At 35.4% G+C, this 22819-nt stretch overlaps 1 protein-coding gene across 2 annotated transcripts in view; it reads left to right on the top strand.

The window, feature by feature from the left end:
* The window catches only part of LOC136031151 (protein timeless homolog), a 123096-nt gene that overhangs the window by 79192 nt on the left and 21085 nt on the right, over positions 1 to 22819 (top strand). For both annotated transcript variants that reach the window (XM_065710478.1, XM_065710477.1), the window contains 2 exons: positions 3412 to 3544; positions 16688 to 16842. In XM_065710478.1, the coding sequence (XP_065566550.1) occupies positions 3412 to 3544; positions 16688 to 16842 (288 nt within the window). The remainder of the gene's footprint in view (positions 1 to 3411; positions 3545 to 16687; positions 16843 to 22819) is intronic.

Below are 22819 nucleotides of genomic sequence, written 5' to 3'. Positions count from 1 at the left end.
ATAAGCAAATATCCTTGATACGTGATTGACGTAACCGTACTGGATTCGCTCCCTTTGGGGGAGTTGGGGGGAGGGGTTCAGTGATTTGGCGAGTTTGGTGCTTCTGGACGTGCTAGGACGATGAAAATTGGTAGGAGTGTCAGGGAGCTGCATAATTTCACTTGATAAAGTCTTTTTCCCAGATTCGACCATCTGGGGGGCTAAAGGGAGAGGAAAAATTAGAAAAAAATTTGGTGTTTATAACTTACGAGTGGGTGATCGGATCTTAATGAATTTTGATATGTAGAAGGACATCGTGACTCAGAGCTCTTATTTTAAATCCTGACCGGCATTAAGCCTCTTATCCTTTTTAAATCAATCTATTGATTCATAGAATTTTGTTAGAGCTCATACCATATGATCTCTTGGCTCTTAGCTCTTCTCGCCTCGTCACAAGTGCCATATGAGCTCTTAGCTCTTGTTTAAATACTCTCTATTATCTAACGAGCGAAACTAAACATTCCCTATGATGTAACAAACACATAACGTATTGAAGAAGTTTTTTTTTATTTTAAAGTGTCTGGATCTTTATTCGAAGGGATATGGGCCTATTAAAGTCATTATGCTGTCACCACCACTGGTGAGCCGTATCGCTCCTTACTTAGGGTTCGTTACTATGAACTATTAGATAAAACATCTTAAAGGGAATATGTTTAGAAAGCAATAAAGAGAATCTGTCGAAAACTTAATGCATACATTCTTGGAGAAGGAATGTATCTTGTAAGAATGGACTAAGCTTCACTCTGCTGTTTTGAACCTGTTTGCTACAAGAGACAGGAAAGTGATAAATAATTATAAAAGTGAAGAAAACGCTATTTAGGAATAAATAAGTATGTAATAAAGGGATCGCGTTCGTTCAACTGAAGGATAGGCAACAAGTCTATGCATTCTTTCCAGATTCATACGTAGATTCAAATTGCATTGATTGCAAAGACATATTATAATGTAAAATTATATCAAGATATCTGATAATTGGTATTTGGAATCTTGAATTTAAATTCATATTACTCAAGAGAAGAATTTGCAGAAGAGAAGCATTAGAGCGAGAAAACCACAATTTTTCAGCATCAAGAAGTGAACTACTTAATCCAAGCTAAGGTAATAAATGAGTAAAAGCTTCTTGTACTCAAAATTTCGTATTCTACCTTTTTCCCAAAACAGAACTTGAGCTATCATCTGGAAATTGCAGATTTCGGAACAGATTATGATGCCCATTTAAATCATTCACTTGAATAAACAAGAGCTCATATGGCATTCGTGACGAGGCAAGAAGAGCTAAGAACCAAAAGCTCATATGGTATGAGCTCTAACAAAATTCTAAAAATCAATAGATTGATTTAAAAGGAAAATCAGAGGCTTAATGCCGGTCAAGATTTAAAGTAAGAGCTCTGAGTCACGATGTCCTTCTTAATATCAAAATTCATTAAGATCCGATCACCCACTCGTAAGTTATAAATACCTAATTTTTTCAAATTTTTCCTCTCCCTTTAGCCCCCCAGATGGTCGAATCTGGGAAAACAACTTTATCAAGTCAATTTGTGCAGCTCCTTGACACGCTTACCAATTTTCATCGTCCTAGCACGTCCAGAAGCACCAAACTCGCCAAATCACTGAACCCCTCCCCCCAACTCCCCCAAAGGGAGCGAATCCAGTACGGTTACGTCAATCACGTATCAAGGATATTTGCTTATTCTATCCACCAAGCTTCATCCCGATTCCTCCACTCCAAGTGTTTTCCAAGATTTCCCCCTCGAACTCCCCCAGTGCCAAAGATCTGGTCGGGATTTGAAATAAGAGCTCTGAGACATGAATTCCTTATACATATCAAATTTCATTAAGATCCGATCACCTATTCGTAAGATAAAAATACCCCAATTTTCACGTTTTCCAAGAATTTTGGTTTCCCCCTCCAACTCCCCTCAATGTCATAGGATCTGGTCGGAATTTAAAATTAGAGTTTTAAAGCACAAGCTCCTTCTAAATATGAAATTTCATTTGGTCACCCTTTCGTAAGCTACAATACCTCAATTTTCAAAATTACTCCCCCCCTTCCAACTCCACCAAAAAAGAGCAGATCCGGTCCGGTTATGTCAGTCACGTATCTTAGACAGGTTTTTATCCTTCCCATCCAGTTTCATCCTGATCTCTCCGCTATAGGTATTTTCTAAGATTAACAGCCCCCAGTTCCCCCCCCCCCCCAATGACGCTGGATCCGTTTGAGATTAAAATAAGAGATCTGAGTTACGAGGTCCTTCTAAATATGAAGTTTCATGAAAATCCGATCACTCCTTCGTAAGTTAAAAATACGTTATCTTTTCTAATTTTTCAGAATTAACCCCCCCCCCCAATAGAGCGGATCCGTTCCAATTATGTAAATCACGTATCTAAGATTTCTGCTTATTTTTCCCACCAAGTTTCATCCCGATCCCCCAATCTAAGTGCTTTCCGTGATTTTAGGTTCCCCCACCCCAAACTCTCCCCAATGTCACCAGATCCGGTCGGGATTTAAAATAAGAGCTGTGAGACACGATATCCTTCTAAATATCAAATTTCATTGAGATCCGATCACCCGTTCGTAAGTTAAAAATACCTCATTTTTCTAATTAACCCCCCCCAACTAACCCAAAGAGAGCAGATCCTTTCCGGTTATGTCAATCATGTATCTAGGACTTGTGCTTATTTTTCCCACCAAGTTTCATCCCGATCCCTCCACTCTAAGTGTTTTCCAAGATTTTAGGTTTCCCCCTCCCAAATCCCCCCCCCCCAATGTCACCAGATCCGGCCAGGATTTAAAATAACAACTCTGAGACACGATATCCTTCCAAATATCAGATTTCATTAAGATCTTGTCAACCGTTCGTAAGTTAAAAAGTTTTCTATTTTTTTCCGAATTAATGGGCCCCCCACTCCCCCTAGAATTTCAAATCGGGAAAACAACTATTTCGAATTTAATCTGGTCCACTCCCTAATACGCCTGCCAAATTTCATCGTCCTAGCTCAACTGGAAGTGCCTAAAGTAGCAAAACCGGGACCGACAGACAGACCGACAGAATTTGCGATTGCTACATGTCACTTGGTTAATACCAAGTGCCATAAAACTAGTAGTTGACAACGTTTATACCGGTAAATGGAATTTTGATGCGTGGAATGCAATGTTGTCCACTCTTTTGGGAAAATAATGGCAAATCAACAAAATGTCTTCCCTGAGAATCTTTTCATTTTTATATAACCTGAAAGTGTGTATGCTTTGCGTGATTTTTCCAATTCCCGCTGGGGGAGGGGTTCTGATATCCTCTTATTACGTCTTTGAGAGGAAAGCTTAATTCTTCTACTTTATGTCGCGGATTTTTCAACATTTTGTTTTCGTTACAGTGAGACTCTAAACGTGGACTCTTTTCATTATGTGCAAAGCTGTATTGAATTATATATGAACAACCTTCATACTGATAAACGAAATATTGATGCGTGGAATCAAAGAATGCAAAACGCAATGAGCACTTACAAGGTAAGCTGGTATCTCTTTAAAAGAATATCCTTACGAGCTATGCATTTATGAACTGGAATATTTCCTCTGTAAAAGATATCCAGTGGACTCTTTCCTCTTGATCCTTTCCTCTAAAATAACATGTTCCTTCATTCCATTGTAGTTTTAAGAAGTTTGGTCTAAAATTATACGACCACCCATGGGACAAAATGGTGTAAATTGTTGCTCTTTAAATGTATAATATGAATCTGAAGTCATTTATATGAAAATCTTTTTCCAAAGTTAAAGCTTTAAGAGAGTTTTCCCAAACTCGTGACCTATCTAGGTCATTTTTTTCTGGCCAGAAAATTTCTTAATTTTCAGAAAAAATCTCTTTGACAAAAAATAAATACACAAGTACGCAATTATTGCTCGCTCAAAGTTAGTTATAATATATATATATATATATATATATATATATATATATATATATATATATATATATATATATATATATATATATATTATATATATATATATATATATACTTCTATATATATATATATATATACTTATATATATATATGTATATATATATATATACTTCTATATATACTTATATATATATATATATATATATATATATATATATATATATATATATATATATATATATATATATATATATATATATATATATATATATATATATATATATATAAGTGAAGACCAATCTCCAGTCATATGGAAAGGATGGAGCTCCAAATAAAGAAAAGAAAAAAACAACACTATAATATAGATTAACAAAACAGCGGTAATAACATGTAAATGTGTCCTGGTACAAGAGAGAGAAATAAAGATGAATAAGTGAGTTATAATAAAACAGTTCGTGGTAACGAACCGGCTCAATAGAAACCAAAACTCAAAAAAATGGAATTTTTATACCAATAGCTACATCAAAAGAATCGCATTTTAATGCTGATTTTATATATATATAGGTTTCATCAAGTTTATTCTTATCCATCAAAAGTTACGAGCCTGAGAAAATTTGCTTTATTTTAGAAAATACGGGGAAACAACCCCTTAAAATCATAGAATCTTAATGAAAACCACACCATCAGATTCAGCATATCAGAGAACCCCTATTGTAAAAGTTTCAATCTCCTATCTACAACAAAGTGGAATTTTGTATTTTTGGCCAGAAGGCGGATCACGGATGCGTGTTTATTTGTTTGTTTGTTTTTTTTCCCAGGAGCGATCGTATCGACCCAGTGGTCCTAGAATCTTGCGATAGGGCTCATTCTAACGGAAATGAAAAGTTCTAGGGCCCTTTTTTAGTGACCAAAAATTGGAGGGCATCTAGGCTGCTTTCACGCCAATTATTTACCCAAAGTCACCGGATAAAAATTCTGAGATAGCCATTTTATTCAGCGTAGTCGAAAAACCTTATAACTATGTCTTTGGGGACGACTTACTCCCCCACAGTCCCCGTGGAAGGGGCTAGAAGTTACAAACTTTGACCAGTGCTTACATATAGTAATGGTTATTGGGAAGTGTACAGACGCTTTTAGGGGGATTTTTTGGTTGGGGAAGGGGTTGAGAAGAGGGCGAACTTTTCTTGGAGGAATTTGTCACGTGGGGAAGAAAATTTTCATAAAGGGAGCGCAGGATTTTTCTAGCATTATTAAAAAAAGTTTTTTCAACTGGAAGTAAGGAGCAGCATTGAAACTTAAAATGAACAGAAATTATTACGCATATGATGGGCTGGGCTCACCTCCTCCTAATACCCGCTCTTTACGCTGAAGTATTTTTAGTAATTTCAATTATTTATTCTACGACTTCTGTGATTCAGGGGTCATTCTTAAGAAATTGGGACAAAATTTAAGCTTTAATGTAAAGAGCGAGGTACTGACGAGAGGGTGAACCCCCTCGTATACGTAGTAAAACATGAAAGTACAGAAGTTTGTTACGTAAGCTAATTTGTAAGTTAGGTATATCTTTTACTAATAAAAATATTCGAAAAAAATTTAAAGTGATAGTTGCCTTTTTAAGTAACCAAAAAATCGGAGGGCAACTAGGCCTCCTCCCCCACTTCCTTTTTTCTCAAAATCATTCTATCAAAACTATGAGAAAGCCATTTAGCCAAAAAAAAAAAAAATATGCAAATTTCGTTTTAATTATTCATCTGCGAAGGGGCAAAATCAAAACATGTATTGATTCAAAAACGTTCAGAAATTATATAAAAAAACAAGTTTTTTTTAATGGAAAGTAAAGAGTGGTATTAAAACTTAAAACGAACAGAAATTACTTCGTATATGAAAGAGGCTGCTTCCTCATCAACGCCCCGCTCTTTAAGCTAAAGTTTTTTACTCTTTTAAAAAGTACAGTTAAGAGAAACACTCAAACTTCAGCGTAAAGAGCAGGGCGTTGATGAGGAAGCAGCCCCTTTCATATACGAAGTAATTTCTGTTCGTTTTAAGTTTTAATGCCACTCCTTACTTTCCGTTAAAAAAAACTTGTTTTTTTTATTTAATTCAAATAAGAATACACAACTATAGGAGACTTGATATTCTGTTTTTGTGATTTTCAAAAAGGTGTGAAACTACTATTTCTGGGTCTATGGTGCTAAATTTGCTAATCGATCTTGAATTGTGTTTTAGTAGTGGTGGTGTGTGGAAAAAACATTAAGCGAGATAGAAAAAATATCGACTAGATTTTTACTTTATGAGTTTTAGTGAATATCTTCCATCATGGCGTATCATGCTGGATATGGGTGCAGGGCGATAGTATTGTAAAGACTGTTGTGTTGAAATGAAGCATAGAAGGCACACATTTGGTTAGAAAAGGGGGATCAAGAAACTTCGAATGTGATGTCAAGTGTCGTAATAACGGAGGTATAAAGGTACCTAGATGCGTAGCTTCGCTTATCAGCGCCTTGGGGAATGTCAGTTTTTTGCCGCTTCCCATTAACAACAAGTATCTTAGCGCAGTTAAGTATATATTTTAATATACTTATTTTGGAAAAGCTAACATGGTAAAAAAAATGGTTTTGGTATTAAGTGGCAAAGTTTTTGCTTTTGAGTCTGAAAAACATAACAAACTCCCCAAAAGCGTCGAAATGACGCCAAGAGTACAAATTTGGAAACCCAGCTACCGTATAGGGCAAAACGAACCTCATAGTAATGGGAGAGCACTAAAGCTTGCCTTTTAAGTTTACCGATTTAAAGAAAATACGATAAAAGAATTGTACTCGAGATTACTAGCTTGATAACTTTTTAGATTACTAGTACTAAGGAAAAGGGGCCAAGATTGATTGGACGGACTACCACGAGGAGAGATCCTGTCGGGTCTTCTGCATTCGAAAGAAAAACAATAACTTCTGCTTTTCTGAATTGAAATTTGAGGCTGAGAGTACGGTACTCATTAGAAAGAACAGAAAAAAAATGTCCGAAATGCGCTTTGTAGTTTGACTGGCTCTGTGGATATCATTAGCATATGGAATAAAAGATATATTGATGTCAAGAAGAATACAAGATACGGAAGTTTTGGTCTATGCGCCAGAACAGTATTGTTAAACATGGTGGAAGAAGAAATAACCGCTGCGTGACTCCTTTATGAACAGGAATTTGCCTTACGGGCAACAGGAGGGCTATTGCTGGATAAGGGAACTTTGATGCGAATATTAAGACTGTAGTACACTTTTCGTAATTGTCTAATGATTGAGGCGCGAACAGGGGAACCTAAATCGCTCTTTACCTTGCGTCTTGCCTTATAATACGAATTAATTCTAAAGATACAAAAAGGGACTATGTAGCTAATGCTAATTCAGAAAGAAAATTGCCGCTAGAAAGTAGATAAGTGCTATCTAAATTATTGTCGCTAAAGATAGACAAGACTTGTGAAAAAGCCCTCAATAGGAAAGTCTTGTAGGAATAGAAAATGATTTTCTGAAGCCTTCTCCTATCCCACTTCGCGTTGCTCTGACCTCTAAACTACATTTAAATGAATCAAAGGGTGGTGAAATATGTAAAAAAACGGGAAAAGTAATAAACAAACAATTAAGCTGTCAGAAGAACATGTGTGACTGAAAAGGCTTAGATAAATAGGATAACTTCACAAAGTTTAGCATTTGAAAGTGTTCATCTGCGAAAAAGAAATTTAAAAATTCAAACAGGCTTTAGCTTAACTGACCTCTTGTTCATTGGGAAGTATGTTTTCTTGTAATTGGCTTGCTTACTGCATAATAAATAGTCCAAGTTGTTGTGTTTTTGCTTCTTTACTATTGGCTTTTACCGTTACCTCTGTACTGTTTTGATGTTGTAGCAAGTATTTTCGAACAGTTTTTTCCTCTAGTTAAAGAAGTTGGAACTTTCCCATTTTTTGTTATTATTGTATCATCATAGCTCTCCAAAACAAAGGACTTTTGAGTGGATCTGATTAATCTGAAATCTATGTTGAAGGTACTTAAGCATGAATACAAAGAAATCTTTAAAAGAAAGAAAACCTAGGGAGGCTTTTTAGGCCTACTGAAAAACTGACTGCTTGGTCTAGTAAGTCGAGGTATGCGAATGTAAAACAACCCTATGATTTAACCTTATGGAGTAAAACAAAAAGAAATGTACTCAAAAAGAAATTTATCTTGAGATTAAATAGCTAAGCTCGTAGAATCACAGTCATTTAATGTTAAAAGTTTTTCAGTAAGTAATTTGTCTGCAGTGAGCCACTTACTGGTTCAAAGTTATATGCCCCATAAGAAATTCAGACAATGGTAAAAAACTAAAAAAGATAATGGTCCTCCAGAGCCCCTGCTGGCGCATAGGGCTTGTAATCGACGTTTCAGTTGCTGGGTCATTTTTACAGGGACAAGTAGAAATCTTGGCGCCCAACCTTGCTGCGGCAGGAATCGAACCCCGGGCCCCTTATTACCAAGCAGAGCATCAATCCACTGTGCCACAACAAGTTTGTCCGACAGCGATGGTAAAAATAAAAAAAGATAGTTATCTTGTTAGGCTTTTGCGCAAGAGGGAGCTCTGATGGTTTGAATTCTTGAAGATTTTTCTGATAGAACATTCCTATTTCTGTACCATTGCACAAAATGAATGCAAACAAGTAAGTTTTTCTGGTACTGCTGATACTGACATAGAAATATTGTGCTGTTTTACGTTCGTTTTATGTTGAGTTAATTTATGTTTTCTTTTAGCAGCTTACCCTCGCAAGCTTGTTGATTGTGGCTTGTCGATTTTTATAATTATATTTTGCAATACTAAATTTATACTACTACTATATTACAGATACATTGTACGATAAATGACAATTAAAAAAAAATGAAAGATTCCCAAGAGCTCAAATAAAAAAGGCACGAAAAGATACAATTAATTACTTTGGAATAAAACCGGATTTAAAATCTGGGGTACTTATTCATATTTTGTAGCCTTTTCCATATTTGGAGCCCCTTGAAGTAGATACTTACCCAGGATTTTTTTTCTTGCGAGAAGGGATAAGGGAAAAAATTCTTTTTAAGTCTATTTTAATAAGAAGTTCCTATAAATTCAAAATAAGGACTTTCTGGGGGGAGATTCCCCCTCCCTTTCTGCATATCCTCCTCTCCAAAAGTAAATGAAACCTTTCGGGAACTAAGAAAACAGGCACACCGGTGTAATACGCTGAGGAAAAAACTCGATTCGGTGCTTTTGGTGCTCTTCGGTGCGTTTTGTAACTTATATTTTCAGCTAGTCTTTGATTCTAGTCTCTGATATTGCTGAGCAAGTATGATTTTTTGAAAAGAGGACACTCATATAAAGAGCCAATATAAAGAAAGCCCGAAATATCCTGGGATATTCCGGTATGTCAATTATCTGTTGTCCGTGCTAGAATGGAATTCTGGCTACACCCTTGGTACTAGTCCGTTTCGTAACTAACGCTGTGTATTTAATTTTCTTTACCATTTACTGTGGCCTGATTACTCAACTATTTCCTTTGTTGTTTCGATTCAAACGAATGAGAAAATACCGATCAAATGAAAGTGATATTCCTTTCACTTCGCCAGCTGCTCAACTCCATCCACGTCAATAGAACTAATTGCATTTTGATAACAGGATTTAACAGTTCATAAACCTTGGGTTGGCATTGCTAAGTAAATTTTCTGTTATTGCTTTGCGGCTTCTTCTGAAAAAGGTCAAATTTCAGCCGGGAACTTGTGAACTTACTTATGCAACAGCAGGTGTTTCTTTTACCAGGAGTAGGAGGGAAGAAGAAGAGAAAAAGGAAAGGTTTCTATGGGACGATAATAGATTAGGTGATTGATTTTTTTGGTTCAGAGTTAAATTACTGTATACTCAGCTGTATATTATTAGTATTGCAGATAAAATAATAATACAGAAACTTTGGGAAATTGTTAAAATCTTTGGGATATATAGGTAATCAAGCAGTGACGAATTTTGTAACAAACTCATTTGTTTCAAAAACTTCTTTCGATTTTTTTTTTGACAGAGAAAACTCAGAGGGAGAGAGAAGAGAGAGAGAGAGATAGTTATATGATAAATTAGTATTTTCCAAAACTATTTGGCTCGGATATTTTCAAGCAAATAGATAAACATATAGCTTTTGAATTTAGAGGAATTGAAGAAAAAGGCCTGAAATGAAACGACTAAATCTATCTGTTAAGATAGTTATCATGCAAGCGTAGGCTAATTATTATTTTCAGCTGAGTGGTAACTTTTGGGATACATCCGGGGCGCTAAGACTTAATAACAGGTGTTCCTGTTACCATGTTTTGGAAGAGAGAAAAAAAAAGAAAGAGTAGGCTTTTATTGATAGATAAGACTTAGGAATATTAATGCCTCTCGTGGGTGTTGATAATTCTTGTATACTCAGGTGTATGCTCTTAGTATAGCAAATAAGATTAGTTACAAAAATTGTTGGGTGTCATTATTATCTTTGGGGAAATTTTTGTAAATAACTGGAGTCAGATATGGTGCTACAAAATTACTTTATTTTTAAGGACTTTGGTATGGCTGTTTCTAGGTGAACGAACAAGAACAAGTATGGTATCTCTCAAGGTGGAAGTGCGAATTGAGTAATATTCTTAGTAAACATGGAAAGTGAATAATACCTTACGATGGATTTTGAATGTTTTTTTTTAAGACATAAGCAACGCCTTTTACAAGAAAACAAAATTTATTATTTCTTTGGCTTATTGTCATGGATTTTGGATTTATCCAGGGCCGGAAGTCCTAATTGCCTTAGTGTATCTACTTCAAAGCATATTTCTCAAACTGTCCACGGCAATGAATATTAAGTTAGGATGTTGGAGCCAAAACCTTGTCGAGAAGCCGAAGTTAAAAAAAAAAAAAAAAAAAAAAAAAAAAAAAAAAAAAAAAAAAAAAAAAAAAAAAACTGAGGTTCGAGAACGAAATAATGTTGCAACATTTTTTTGTTGTTGTTGATAAGAGGGCGTATACGAAATATATAGCACGATCTTGACGCACATGTTGTTTTTAGTGGTTTGGGGCGTAATGTTGATGTAACCAATCGGTTTAGAACTATCGATTGGCTATTTGTATAGCATCCCTTCAGAGGTTGTTTTTAGGAGAGGCTAAATTTTGAGAGTCTAAAAAAAAAGAAGCTAATTTTGTATTCAAAGTTTTGTTTTGGAAAATACATCTGTGAAAAAATGGAAACATTTGAGCTTAGTATTAATAAACACTATAAATATAATAAGGCAAGATTTAAATGCCAAAAGGGGATGCATATGCCCTACGTAGGAGTAACTGATTATGACTTCAAAAACATCATGCTGTACCCTTATCAAATGTTTGGAATCTACAAGGACAAGGAACTAGGTTTTGATTGAAGTTTTTTCGATGCTATTCAACCTATGATATAAGTCTTAAACACTTCTTCCTTGGTTCTTAAATATCTATAGATTTTAAAGAATTTCCCTCACCCTTTCTTAAAAAAAGACAAATAAAACATGTATCTTCTCATTGTAGATTCAGAATTTTTAACATTGCATTTCGAAACTGCCTCCAATCACTCCCTGTAAAGGGGATGTGCGCCCTTCCCTTAATGCTGAAGATTTAGTTGGCGAAATCAGCTTTCTTCTATTGTAAATTCTAAACATGTGAGAGTTGGGAGGGGGTGCCATTTTATTTTAAAATTAGTTCCCCTGTGTCGTCTAAAGGGAAGAGGTTGCTCCTAAAGGTCAAGCTGTGATATCTCCTCCTGTTGTAGATAAATATTGAAAAAAGATATTTCTTGATTTTTTAGATGTTCACTTTTTTAAAATTTACGGGACATTACGGATATAAACACATATTTTAGGTTTTGGTATTTGACCCATTCGTTCGGTCGAGCACATGATTGTAGCCGCTTTTTCTGTTGTTCCTTTGAAGCATCCAACTCTCACTGATGAAGCTATATCAGTATGGACGTACTCAGAAACTTGTTCATTGGCGGATAAAGTTTGGAAAAAAAAAGAAAAATCAAAAGAAGCATCCTTTTCTTCCTGACTGGTGTACAATTTTATGCTGTTTTATATTTTTGGTCCCATAGGGGAAAGGGAACTAATAATCCTGTCATTTGAAAAATATATGTTTGAGGCAAATTGAGAAAATATTAAGTTGTTATGTCAAACTAACATTTATATTGCATCATAATGTGAACTGGCTGGATCAACTACTTTAATCTGCACTTTAGTGTCTTATTTGGTTTCTAGGATACTGATGTATCTTTGATTTTCCAAAATCTATTATGCTTTTTCTCTTGCTTTTTACAAAACTTGACATAGAAGCTTTGGACAGACAGTTTGTTTTTCTCTGTGTTTTGAATGTCTAAAAGATAGCTTTTCTATAAATAAAGAAATTATAGTACTGATAATAATCTTTTGTTGTTAACAGTTGAAAAAAATTGAAAAGCGATTTTTCGTGCTCTCTCCTCATCGTTTAAAGCTTCAAGTTTTACATCCCTTTTTTAATTAAGTTCTCAGTATGGTCATGTTCAGTTTTATTCACTTGTTGTTTTCTTGCCAATTGGTGGCGTAAAAGACGTACACAAATACTATTGCTTTAATTACTTAATTCCGTGTTTCCCTAACCAATGTCATATATATATATATATATATATATATATATATATATATATATATATATATATATATATATATATATATATATATATATATATATATATATATATATATATATATATATATATACTACTACTACTACTACTAATAACTCACTGCAGCACCAAGCCGCCTGAGGCCAACACAGCTACGCACGCTCCTCCTCCAACCTAATCTATTTAAAGCCTCCCTCTTTACACCCTCCCAGGAAGTTCCCATTTCCTTTAAATCCTTATTTATGACATCCTCCCAACCCAGACAAGGACGACCTGCTTTCCGTGTAGCCCCAGACGGTTGGCCAAAAAGGACAATCTTCGGTAATCTGTCATCCTTCATCCGTAGAACGTGGCCTAGCCATCTCAACCTTTCTTTCATTATAGCCCCAGAAAGCGGGATTGAACCACACTTTTCGTACAACCTACTGTTTGAAATACGGTCAGTCAGCCGGGTACCCAGAACAATCCGTAGGCAATTTCTCTGGAAAACATCTAGTAAATTTTCATCTGCTTTTCGGAGTGTCCATGCTTCAGAGCCATATTTGACCACTGTCATCACTGTAGCTTCCAATATTCTAATCTTGATTTGTAGGCTTATCTTTCTATTCTTCCAAACTTTTTTTAACTGTGAAAAAACACCCTGAGCTTTAGCTATTCTACTTTTAACATCTTCACTGCTCCCACCATCTTTACTAATAATACTACCAAGGTAACTGAAGCTCCCAACCTGATCAATCTTTTCGTTACCTAAGGTCACCTGTTCATCTTCATTTATTCCTAACCTTAGTGACTTAGTCTTCTTAACATTAATTTTCAAGCCTATTTTAGCACCCTGAACTCGTAAAACCTCTAAAAATTCATTCATTTTGCTCACACTTTCATCTAATATGCTTAAATCATCAGCATAATCTAAGTCCAGGAGCGTTCTTCCTCCCCATTTGATTCCATGGTCTCCAATTGCCTTTCCTGTGCTCCTTAAGACGAAGTCCATCAAAATGATCCATATAAAGGGGGATAGAACACAACCCTGCTTAACTCCTGATTTAATACAAAACCAGTTGCTAACCTCATTTCCTACTTTAACCGCAGCAGTATTATTCTCGTACATAGCGCAAATCACTTTAATGTATTTTTCTGGTATACCATATAACGATAAGACCTTTGTTAACGCTGTTCTATCAACAGAATCGAAAGCTTGCTCATAATCGATAAAACTAAGGACCAAAGGTGTTTGACAACGAAGGGACTTCTCAATTATTAACCTAAGAGTGAAAACATGGTCGACACATCCTCTACCTTTTCTAAAACCGCATTGTTCTTCCCTTAAAACTTTGTCTACAGCATGTCTCAGTCTAAAAAGTATCATATTACTCAGTAATTTGCTACCTACAGAGACCAGACTAATGCCTCGATAATTCCGACATTCACTCTTGTCACCTTTCTTATACAGTGGTTTAATTAAGGTTTTCCTAAAATCATTGGGTACTTCCCCTTTTTCAAAAATCATGTTCATAATCTTCAGTAGCTTATTCCTAACCTCAGAGCCACCATATTTAAGGAACTCATTAATCATACTATCAGCACCTGGGGCCTTATTATTTTTTAATCCTTCTAGTACTGTCGCTAATTCTTCCTCACTAAACAAATCTTCCTTCACTTCCAAGGTATCACAAACTTTTTCATTTTCATCTATATCTTTTCCTGCAACTGTATCTCGGTTTAGCACATTCTCAAAATGTTCCACCCATCTTTCTTTAACTTTTTCCTTATCACTAATTGTGGCCCCATTTCTATCTTTAACTGGGACTAGTCCGGATCGGCTCTTCCTTTTCAATTTATTAACATGCCAGTATAATATTTTACTATTATGCCGTCTAGCCGCATCTTCCAGATCCTCAGCAATTTTATCCATCGCCTCCATTTCACATCTCCTTAGTTCATATTTTAATGCCTTCTCCACTTTCTTTACATTCCTTTTGTTTTCATACGACCTATCGCTCAGATAATTCTTATACAAACCCCTTCTACTCTCTATTAAACCTAAAGCTTTTTCACTAATATTCCTAGTTGCTGTCTTAGCACTCTTCCCTAGGACACCATCAGCAACTTCACAAATTGTTTTTCTGAAATTATTCCATCCATCTTCCACATTGTCAAATTTTAAACCCTCAAGTTTAGTACTCAACTGTTCCTGGAATTTTTTTCTCAAATTTTCATCCTGAAGTCTACCAACATCATAACTTTCCGGGAGGGAGTTACTCTTCCGAAATTTCAGCTTTAAATTAACCTTAGGCACTACTAGATGGTGATCTTTACTTTTAACATCAATAATGGCACTCCTATACACCCTAGTATCTTGTATTGATCCTGCTAGTCTTCTGTTTACAATAACATAATCAATAAGGTTTGCTGTCTTACCATCACGTGAATACCATGTCAACTTATGGGCCATTTTGTGACCAAACACCGTATTGGTTATAACTAGGTTGTTATACCTACAAAATTGCAAAAGCCTATAGCCATTACTGTTTTCTTTTCCTACACCAAAATTACCTAGGCTAGGATACCATCTATCCCTATTTCTACCAACCTGGGCATTAAAATCTCCTAGCAAAAACACCATATTTCTACCTGGTACCCTGTCTATTTGCTCCTGTAACTGTAAGTAAAATTCATCTGAGTCACTAGTATCTCCATCAGTTGGTTCAATGGGGGCATATACTACTATAACTGATACCCTAAACTTTTTAGTCATAAAATGAGCAATTAGTATTCTATTATTAATACCTTCCCAGCCTAAACAAGACTTAGCAGCTTCCTTATTCATCATGAGCCCTACTCCCTGTCTATGTACCCCATCCTTCCTTCCTGAGTAAACAAATTCTATGTCACCTAATTTCATGCTTCCTACCCCTGGGATATGAGTTTCTGAAACTCCTAATAAATCCAGTTCAAACCGTCTGAATTCGTCAGTCAAAATGTCGATGCGATAGTCATTTTTTAACGTCGTAACATTCCAAGTTCCAATTTTCATGTTCTTTAAATCTTTGAAATTATTTTGGCCTCAAGAAAAGCAGTGATCCCGGATACCAGTGCAGGATGGGGACCAACATATCTTCTCAAGTCTACACCGAAGCGCTTAAGCCGGCTTAGAACCGGGCAGCAAGAAGTCCCTGGGACCTCCAGTAAGTTGGAGGCTTTGTGCAATCCTGGGCCCATCTTGGTCACAACATTGTTTTCAGCACTTGGCGATGCTCTTCTATCAACAAGAGTCGAAATCCTGCACAGACAGTCCCAAGCCTATTACCTCCGACTCATTATATATTCATGCCTACAAATATTATGCTACTACGGGGAGGCAGCCCATAGTAAATAAATTAGCTAGGAAGAGGTTTTTCAGCCCGAAAACGCCCATCAAAACAAACCAAGCCCAGAAAATTATCCAATAATCAGAATCCCGTACGAGTGCTGTGTTGTTTACTAGGCTATAATTTCCTCAAGGGGCGTCACTCCTCAAGTGGGAACAAAGTTGACCAAAAGGTCCCCAGTCTTGCAGGTGCCCCGAAAGGGTCGAGGCAGCCCTTTACAGAGGCCGTTGTCCATAAATCTGGATCTTACGCCCTGCCGCAGTTGTCCTCCTATAGAGGATCCTCCCACGATGGTGTTCTGCTTCACCATGCAATTTAACCCATTACTGGGAGAAGGTTTGTAACTCATCTACTGCTTCTATATTTTCAAAAGATATCACCTTCTTCTTATTCTTCTGGTTAAAGTATTTGTGATGACTGTAGAGAGTGATGTTAATACGGATGTCGAAAAGTTTTAATTTAAACATACAAATTTAAACAAATTAAATTGTTACATATATATCCGTAAAAATTGAATAATCTTATCCGTAAAAATTCAAAAGGAACCTGTTTCTAAAATAAGAAAAGAGTTGTATATATATTATAGTTAAAATAAGAAAAGAGTTATATATATATATATATATATATATATATATATATATATATATATATATATATATATATATATATTGTATTTAGAATTGCTTTTTTTTTGTAGGAATTGCTGCTGTCTATGGTCGCTATGGATAATTCAAAGGAAAAACCGTGTTTGGATCTATCTCAGCATATTAAGTCCCATATTTTCTACCAGATGGAATACCGAGAATTATGTTTACAGCTCTTACAGCATTACAAACCATTTAAGTTTTCAAAGTAAGCCATTATTTTCTTTTTATTTCACTTTGTCAATTTTTTTGTGTCCAATGAATATAGATTTGAGTACGCTAACCAAACATCAGCAATGAATAAAAGTTCAAATAGGGATAAAATCATTTTAATAGATAGTGATAAATTTCACAACAATAATAGATATTTCGGTCACGTATGCAGTAACTGTCATCAGTAGTTATACTACACTAAAACAATTAAAAGCAATAATCTATATACAAAATAAAATAAACTACACATTGTTTAATAATCTTATTCTTTCCAAAGTAAAAATGGAAGCGAGTCTCTTTGACCTTATTGGATCGGATTCATTAGTATTGAATGAACTAACACTTGGACAGAGGTTAATCGCATTGGGCGAATTGAACTTTACTTTATCTGATTTTAATAAATTATCGTAAATAGAATTCAAACCAAATTCATCCGTGCCTCTATTTAAAACTATATTTTTGAATAAAATTTTCTTAATTTCAAGAGTTTCACGAAAATTTGCTCTAAACCCTGGTCTGTAGAAATCAAGGAGACATTATCAAACAAAATTAAATGGTTTCAAAAATTTAAAACATGTTCTAAAAGGGCTGAAGTGAAATCTTCTGTCTTAGAATTTTGCTTTAAAGCCGACGGAATAAAATCTTTGTGCTGTAGTAATCTCATTTCCAAATTGTGGCAAGTCCCACATATGAGCTTCCGCAAGTACATGGTATCCTTCCCAGAATTTAGAAAACTACCCAAAGTATTATTATTCTTTAAAAAGCTACCTTTAGACCATTACTCTGTAAAATTTCCCCTGGTACATATGGTAAGGAACAAAAACATCCTTCTCCTGAGTTGTCTCCAAGACTTCCTTAGAAATATCTTGAAACTTTTTCTTCTTTTTGAAAAAGTCTGGTTAATTAACCACTCTGGATACATGTTACTTATTAGTATTTTTCTTAGAAAAGGCAACTCCTCCTCAAACAATTTTCGAGGCCAAATACTAAAAATCCGGTCAGTTAAAGAAACGATCAAACCAATTTTTACTTGGCGAGCCTAACCGGAGCTAAACGACAAAAATCTATTGTTTTTAGTCGGTTTTCTGTAAATTTTTAAATCCAGACTATTTCCATTTTTTAAAAGAAGAACACCAAGAAAAGGAACTTTCCCATCCTCTTTTAACTCAGCAGTAAATTTTAAGTCCCCCCCCCCCGAAAATAATTAAGATGTTCCGAAAATCCTTTTAATTCCTCCTCCCCATAATTCCGTACTGAAATCATGACATCCATATACCGGGCCCAATAATTATGTTTTAAAAAATATGAATCTAATGCAACTGTTTAATATTTTCCACCAAAATATTATCTAATAATGGAGATAAAGGTACACCATTTACTTGTTCCAAAAATTCTTTTCTGAATTAAAAAAAAATAAGAGAACTTATTGCAAAACCTTACTAATTACATAATTACAGAAATCTCCAAATCTGTTTTACCCCTAATCAAGTCCAAATTTCTTAATAGCTTTCTCTCTAGAAGAGTTTCGGCCGCTTCTACGTCAATATTTTTGTACATTGATATAATGTCGAAGCTTGAAAGCAAAGAACTTGAAGAAATTTCCACTTCTTTTAGTTTTTTAACCAAGTTCGAAGAATTCTTAATGTAAAAAATTTGTGTAGACAAAAGTAGTTTACAGATTGACACTAACTACTTGCTCAAAACACTTGTCTTGTCGGTGACCTTGTACTTGACACAAAAATTGGTCGTAATGGTAGGTCTGGCACATGGATTTTGGGAAGTCCATATAATTTAGGGCATAAGGAACTGCGTGGCAGGCATTTGTCATAAACGTGAGGTGTAATTTTTCCTTCGTCCTTCAAACACTTTAATTCGCTCTTAAACTTCCTTCGTTTTAATTCGTTCTTTAATTCGTTCTCAAAATTCGTTCTTCAACTTATTTGTATAAAATTGTCGGGTTATACGAAAGCTTTTCGCCTTATGTCTTTGATGGACGTACTAAGAAATTCTGGTTTCAATACAAAATATGAAAGGGTTTCCATGGTAGAGGCTCATACTAAGGTAACATCTTCTATAGGCTTGTGTTTTTATGTAAAGATGTTTCTACTGAATAGATAATATCTTCCACGGGGACTCTTTTCGACCCTTTTCTAGCACTGACTGTATTGTATCGTTAAAGTTCTTGATGAAGAATTAACCAGGTAAATAGAGTAAAATCAGATAAAGTAAAGTTCAACTCACCCAATGCGATTAACCTCTGCCCAAGCGTTAGTTCGTCAATGCTAATGAACCCGATCCAATAAGGTCAAAGTGACTCCCTTCCGTTTTTGCTTTGGAAAGAATAAGATTATTAAACAATATGTAGTTTATTTTATTTTGTATATACATTACTGCTTTTAATTGTTTTAGTTTAGTATTACTACTGATGACGGTCACTGCATATGTGACCAAAATATCTAGTATTTTTGTGAAATTTATCTCCTATTTGAACTTTTATTTATCGTCTTGGCAAGGCAGTGTGGTGTTCGAAATTACCTACCAAACATCACCACTCTGCCCATGAACCATATTAAATTTATATGGAGAGTAAATAAAGATCTCACTAGTGGTCTTTGAGGTTAGATCTTCCTTTTTTTTTCTGATGCCATAAGATTTTTGGTCGACAATAAGAGTATTATTTAAATAACTAATCTATTATCGATTGCGAAAATAAAATATGAATATCGATTGTGAGAAAATCTTTTTGTCGGAAAACAAAAAGCAGGTTTCATAAAACTTGTTCAAACTAACCCATTCCTAATTGTCTAATGTGAAGTAACAGTAGTACTTCTCAAGGGTAACAACAGTGACATCTTGTTTTCGCTGTTAATATTCAAAGAATCTTCTTGCACTTGCTTCATTTTGCAAGCCGCTTGTTCATCATGGCGGTTGAGATATGTTGACAAGTTTTGTTTCAGGAGGGTTTGTTTCCAGTTAGTGACCTGACAATTTACAACCAGTCCCTACCCCGCGTCAGCCATATTTCCTGAACCCACCAAGCGGTCTCAGGTAGAAATTAATTTAAAGAACAAGGCTTTTCCTCCATAATGGTAAGAGGAGACACTAAGGTGTTGCTCTGATATCTTGTCGTCTTGTTGTTGTATGCGGCCGAACCACCGGCAGTATATGCATTTAATGACATTTGGTATGGGAGGCCGGGTTCCAGTTCCACTCCGTATTGCGTGGGATAATAGTCTTCGTTGTTTTCTTGTTGAAGTATCCTTGCTGAAGCAACGACACATTTTATTTAATAATTCTAGGAAATGTTTGTGTACTGATATTTAATAATAATAATAATTACATGCTGAAATAAAAAATTTACTTTCTGAATCTATAAAAATTTACTTACACTAACAAACTTGTCAAAACCATTCTTGAAAGAGTTGGTCGAGTCACCCATAACCACTTCTTGGGGAAGTTTATTCCATTCCTTGGCTACCTGGTTTGAGAAGGCCCACCTTCTAACTTCTTTATTGAAAGTCTTTTGTTTTAGCTTAAAGTTGTGTCCTCGCAGATTGTTTGTGTTGAAAAAGAGTATTTCCTCTGGTCCAGTGCTATTGTAGTACTTATATATTCTCTGAGGCAGATTTCTCACAGATTTCAACAAAGTCCTCACAGATTTCAAGAAAGACACCAACATAATTACCAAAGCTGATAAAGGCAATACGATAGTGGTCCTTAATGAGACTGAGTATGTCAGCAAATCGTTGAACCCCCTGAGTGATAATAAAGTGTATGAAAAAGTTGATATTAATGCTGTAAAGGTTGCTTATGGTAATGTCAAAAAAGCTCTGCATAATTTCAGTCTTACCAATAGTCATTCCTAAATTTTATGGTGTAGCCAAAATTCACAAGCCAGATATACCTCTTATACGTACTGTTTCAACAGTATGTTCAGCTACACAAAAGTTGGAAAGGTATTTGGCTGGTTTTTAAGATCCATAACCCTCAGCAGCAAACACACAATAAGAAATACTAAAGAAGTAGTTGAAAGACTAAATAGCATCAACATCTTGGAGAATAACATAATGTGCAGTTTCGATGTTGTATCTTTGTTTATCAGCCCCTTACTCCGTCTTATACCAGATTTACAATCAGCTTTAGTAAAAAAAAGGATGATTCCTGGAGGGAAATGACTAGCTTGGACACCACAGACATCATTATTTTCACGTCTCTATGTCTCAGCAATGCTTACTTCACTTTCGTGCATCAAACTTATAAACAGATTCAGGGCCAATGGGATCAGCCTTGGCACCAGTTCTCAGTGACTTGTTTCTACAGCATATTGAAACTGATATCTTCAAGCAGGACTTCAAGGATCTCCTACTCTACATAAGATATGTAGATGATTGCTTAATAATTTGTAACGGGACACAAGACAAATTATGATCCTTTCTCAATATTTTTAACCAGCAGGACCCAGATATGAAGTTCACCATTGAACTTGAAAATAACCGCAATTTACCCTTCTTAGATGTTCTCATTACAAAACGAGAAACTAGGTTAGATTTGAGCGTATATAGAAAGCCAACTCATAGTGATAGATATCTGATATATGACTCCTATAACCAACCTATGCTCAAAAATTCTGTACATCTATTCATAGGTTGATAGAGCATTTGTAGTGTGTTCCTCTAATTTTGAGCTGAAGGCTGAACTTGATCATATAAAAGATGTTCTGATAGGTAATGGATACCCCCAAAAAGTCATTGACAAGGTTATTTCCAGGAGAAAAATGAATGGAAATTCCAAGAGCTCTGCCCCTAAGATTGAAGAAGATAAACCCTCTTTGTCATTACTGTATATTCAGGGCATTACTGACATTTTAAGCTCCAAACTCACTAAGCTTGGCTTTAAGATGTTTTTTCCTTCTGGAAGGACTATCTCCTCCTTCTTGAACAAAGTCAAGGACAAGATTACTTCAGATCCACAAGGGGTATATGAGATTCCTTGCAGCTGTGGTGATCAAACATTTCGTGGTAACGAACTGTAGTAAGGAGCGACCCGGCTCAGTGGTAACTGATACTCTATAAAAACGGATTTTTTATAACAATAGTTACATCAAAAGAATTGTATTTTAATGCTGATTTTAAATATATGAGTTTCATTAAGTTTAGACTTACCCATCAAAAGTTACAAGCCTGAGAAACTTTGCCTTATTTTAGAAAATAGGGGAATCACCCCATTTTGAAAACCCTTCTCACTCCATTAAGTTTGACCAGGCCCAACTTATTGCTATTGTCCCACAAGTCTTAAAGCAGAAAATCAGAGAAGCTCTGGAAATTGCTAAAAATAAACCAGCCATCAATAAAGACAATGGTGAGTTTCACATTAGCGAAATTTGGGAACCCAACACCCATAGACTGAAAACCCACAAAAAACTCCACTCCTCTCCTACAGGCCCAACCTCTTTAAGATCTACTAGGATAGCGGCCATCAATGCCTCTACCAAAATTCGGGGCATGTCACAACAATAATTCCAGGTTTGGCTCATTATTAGTATTGTTAAGTGTTTTTAGTTTTATTTATTTAGTGATTTTACTTTCTGGCAAGAGATTTGAATTTGAACCTGATGATAACAGGCACAGGTCCTGTCGAAATTATCGTTTGAAAAAATCAATCACCTGACATCCATAGCTTATGTAAGCTTATTACCATCTATCATTATTATTGTAGTACTTGTGACGTAGCTTGAAAGTTTCAATAACATCACCTCGAAGGAGTCTATAGGAGGTGGAAGGAAGTGAGAGCTTTTCCAATCGTTCGCAGTAGGAGAGTCGTTTTAGTTTTGATACAGATTTTGTTGCTTTTCGCTGAATCTTCTCAGGTGGATCAATGTCTTTTTGAAGATGATTTTTATTGTCGTTTGACCATATTCAATGATAGGCCGAACAAGAGACTTGAATAGGGTTGACAAAAGCTGAGGATTGTTT

This window comes from Artemia franciscana, chromosome 9 (genome assembly GCF_032884065.1).
Source record: "Artemia franciscana chromosome 9, ASM3288406v1, whole genome shotgun sequence".
Lineage (NCBI taxonomy): Eukaryota > Metazoa > Arthropoda > Branchiopoda > Anostraca > Artemiidae > Artemia > Artemia franciscana.
Note: the sequence above shows the minus strand (reverse complement) of the source record. Positions and strands in the feature narration are given on the sequence as shown.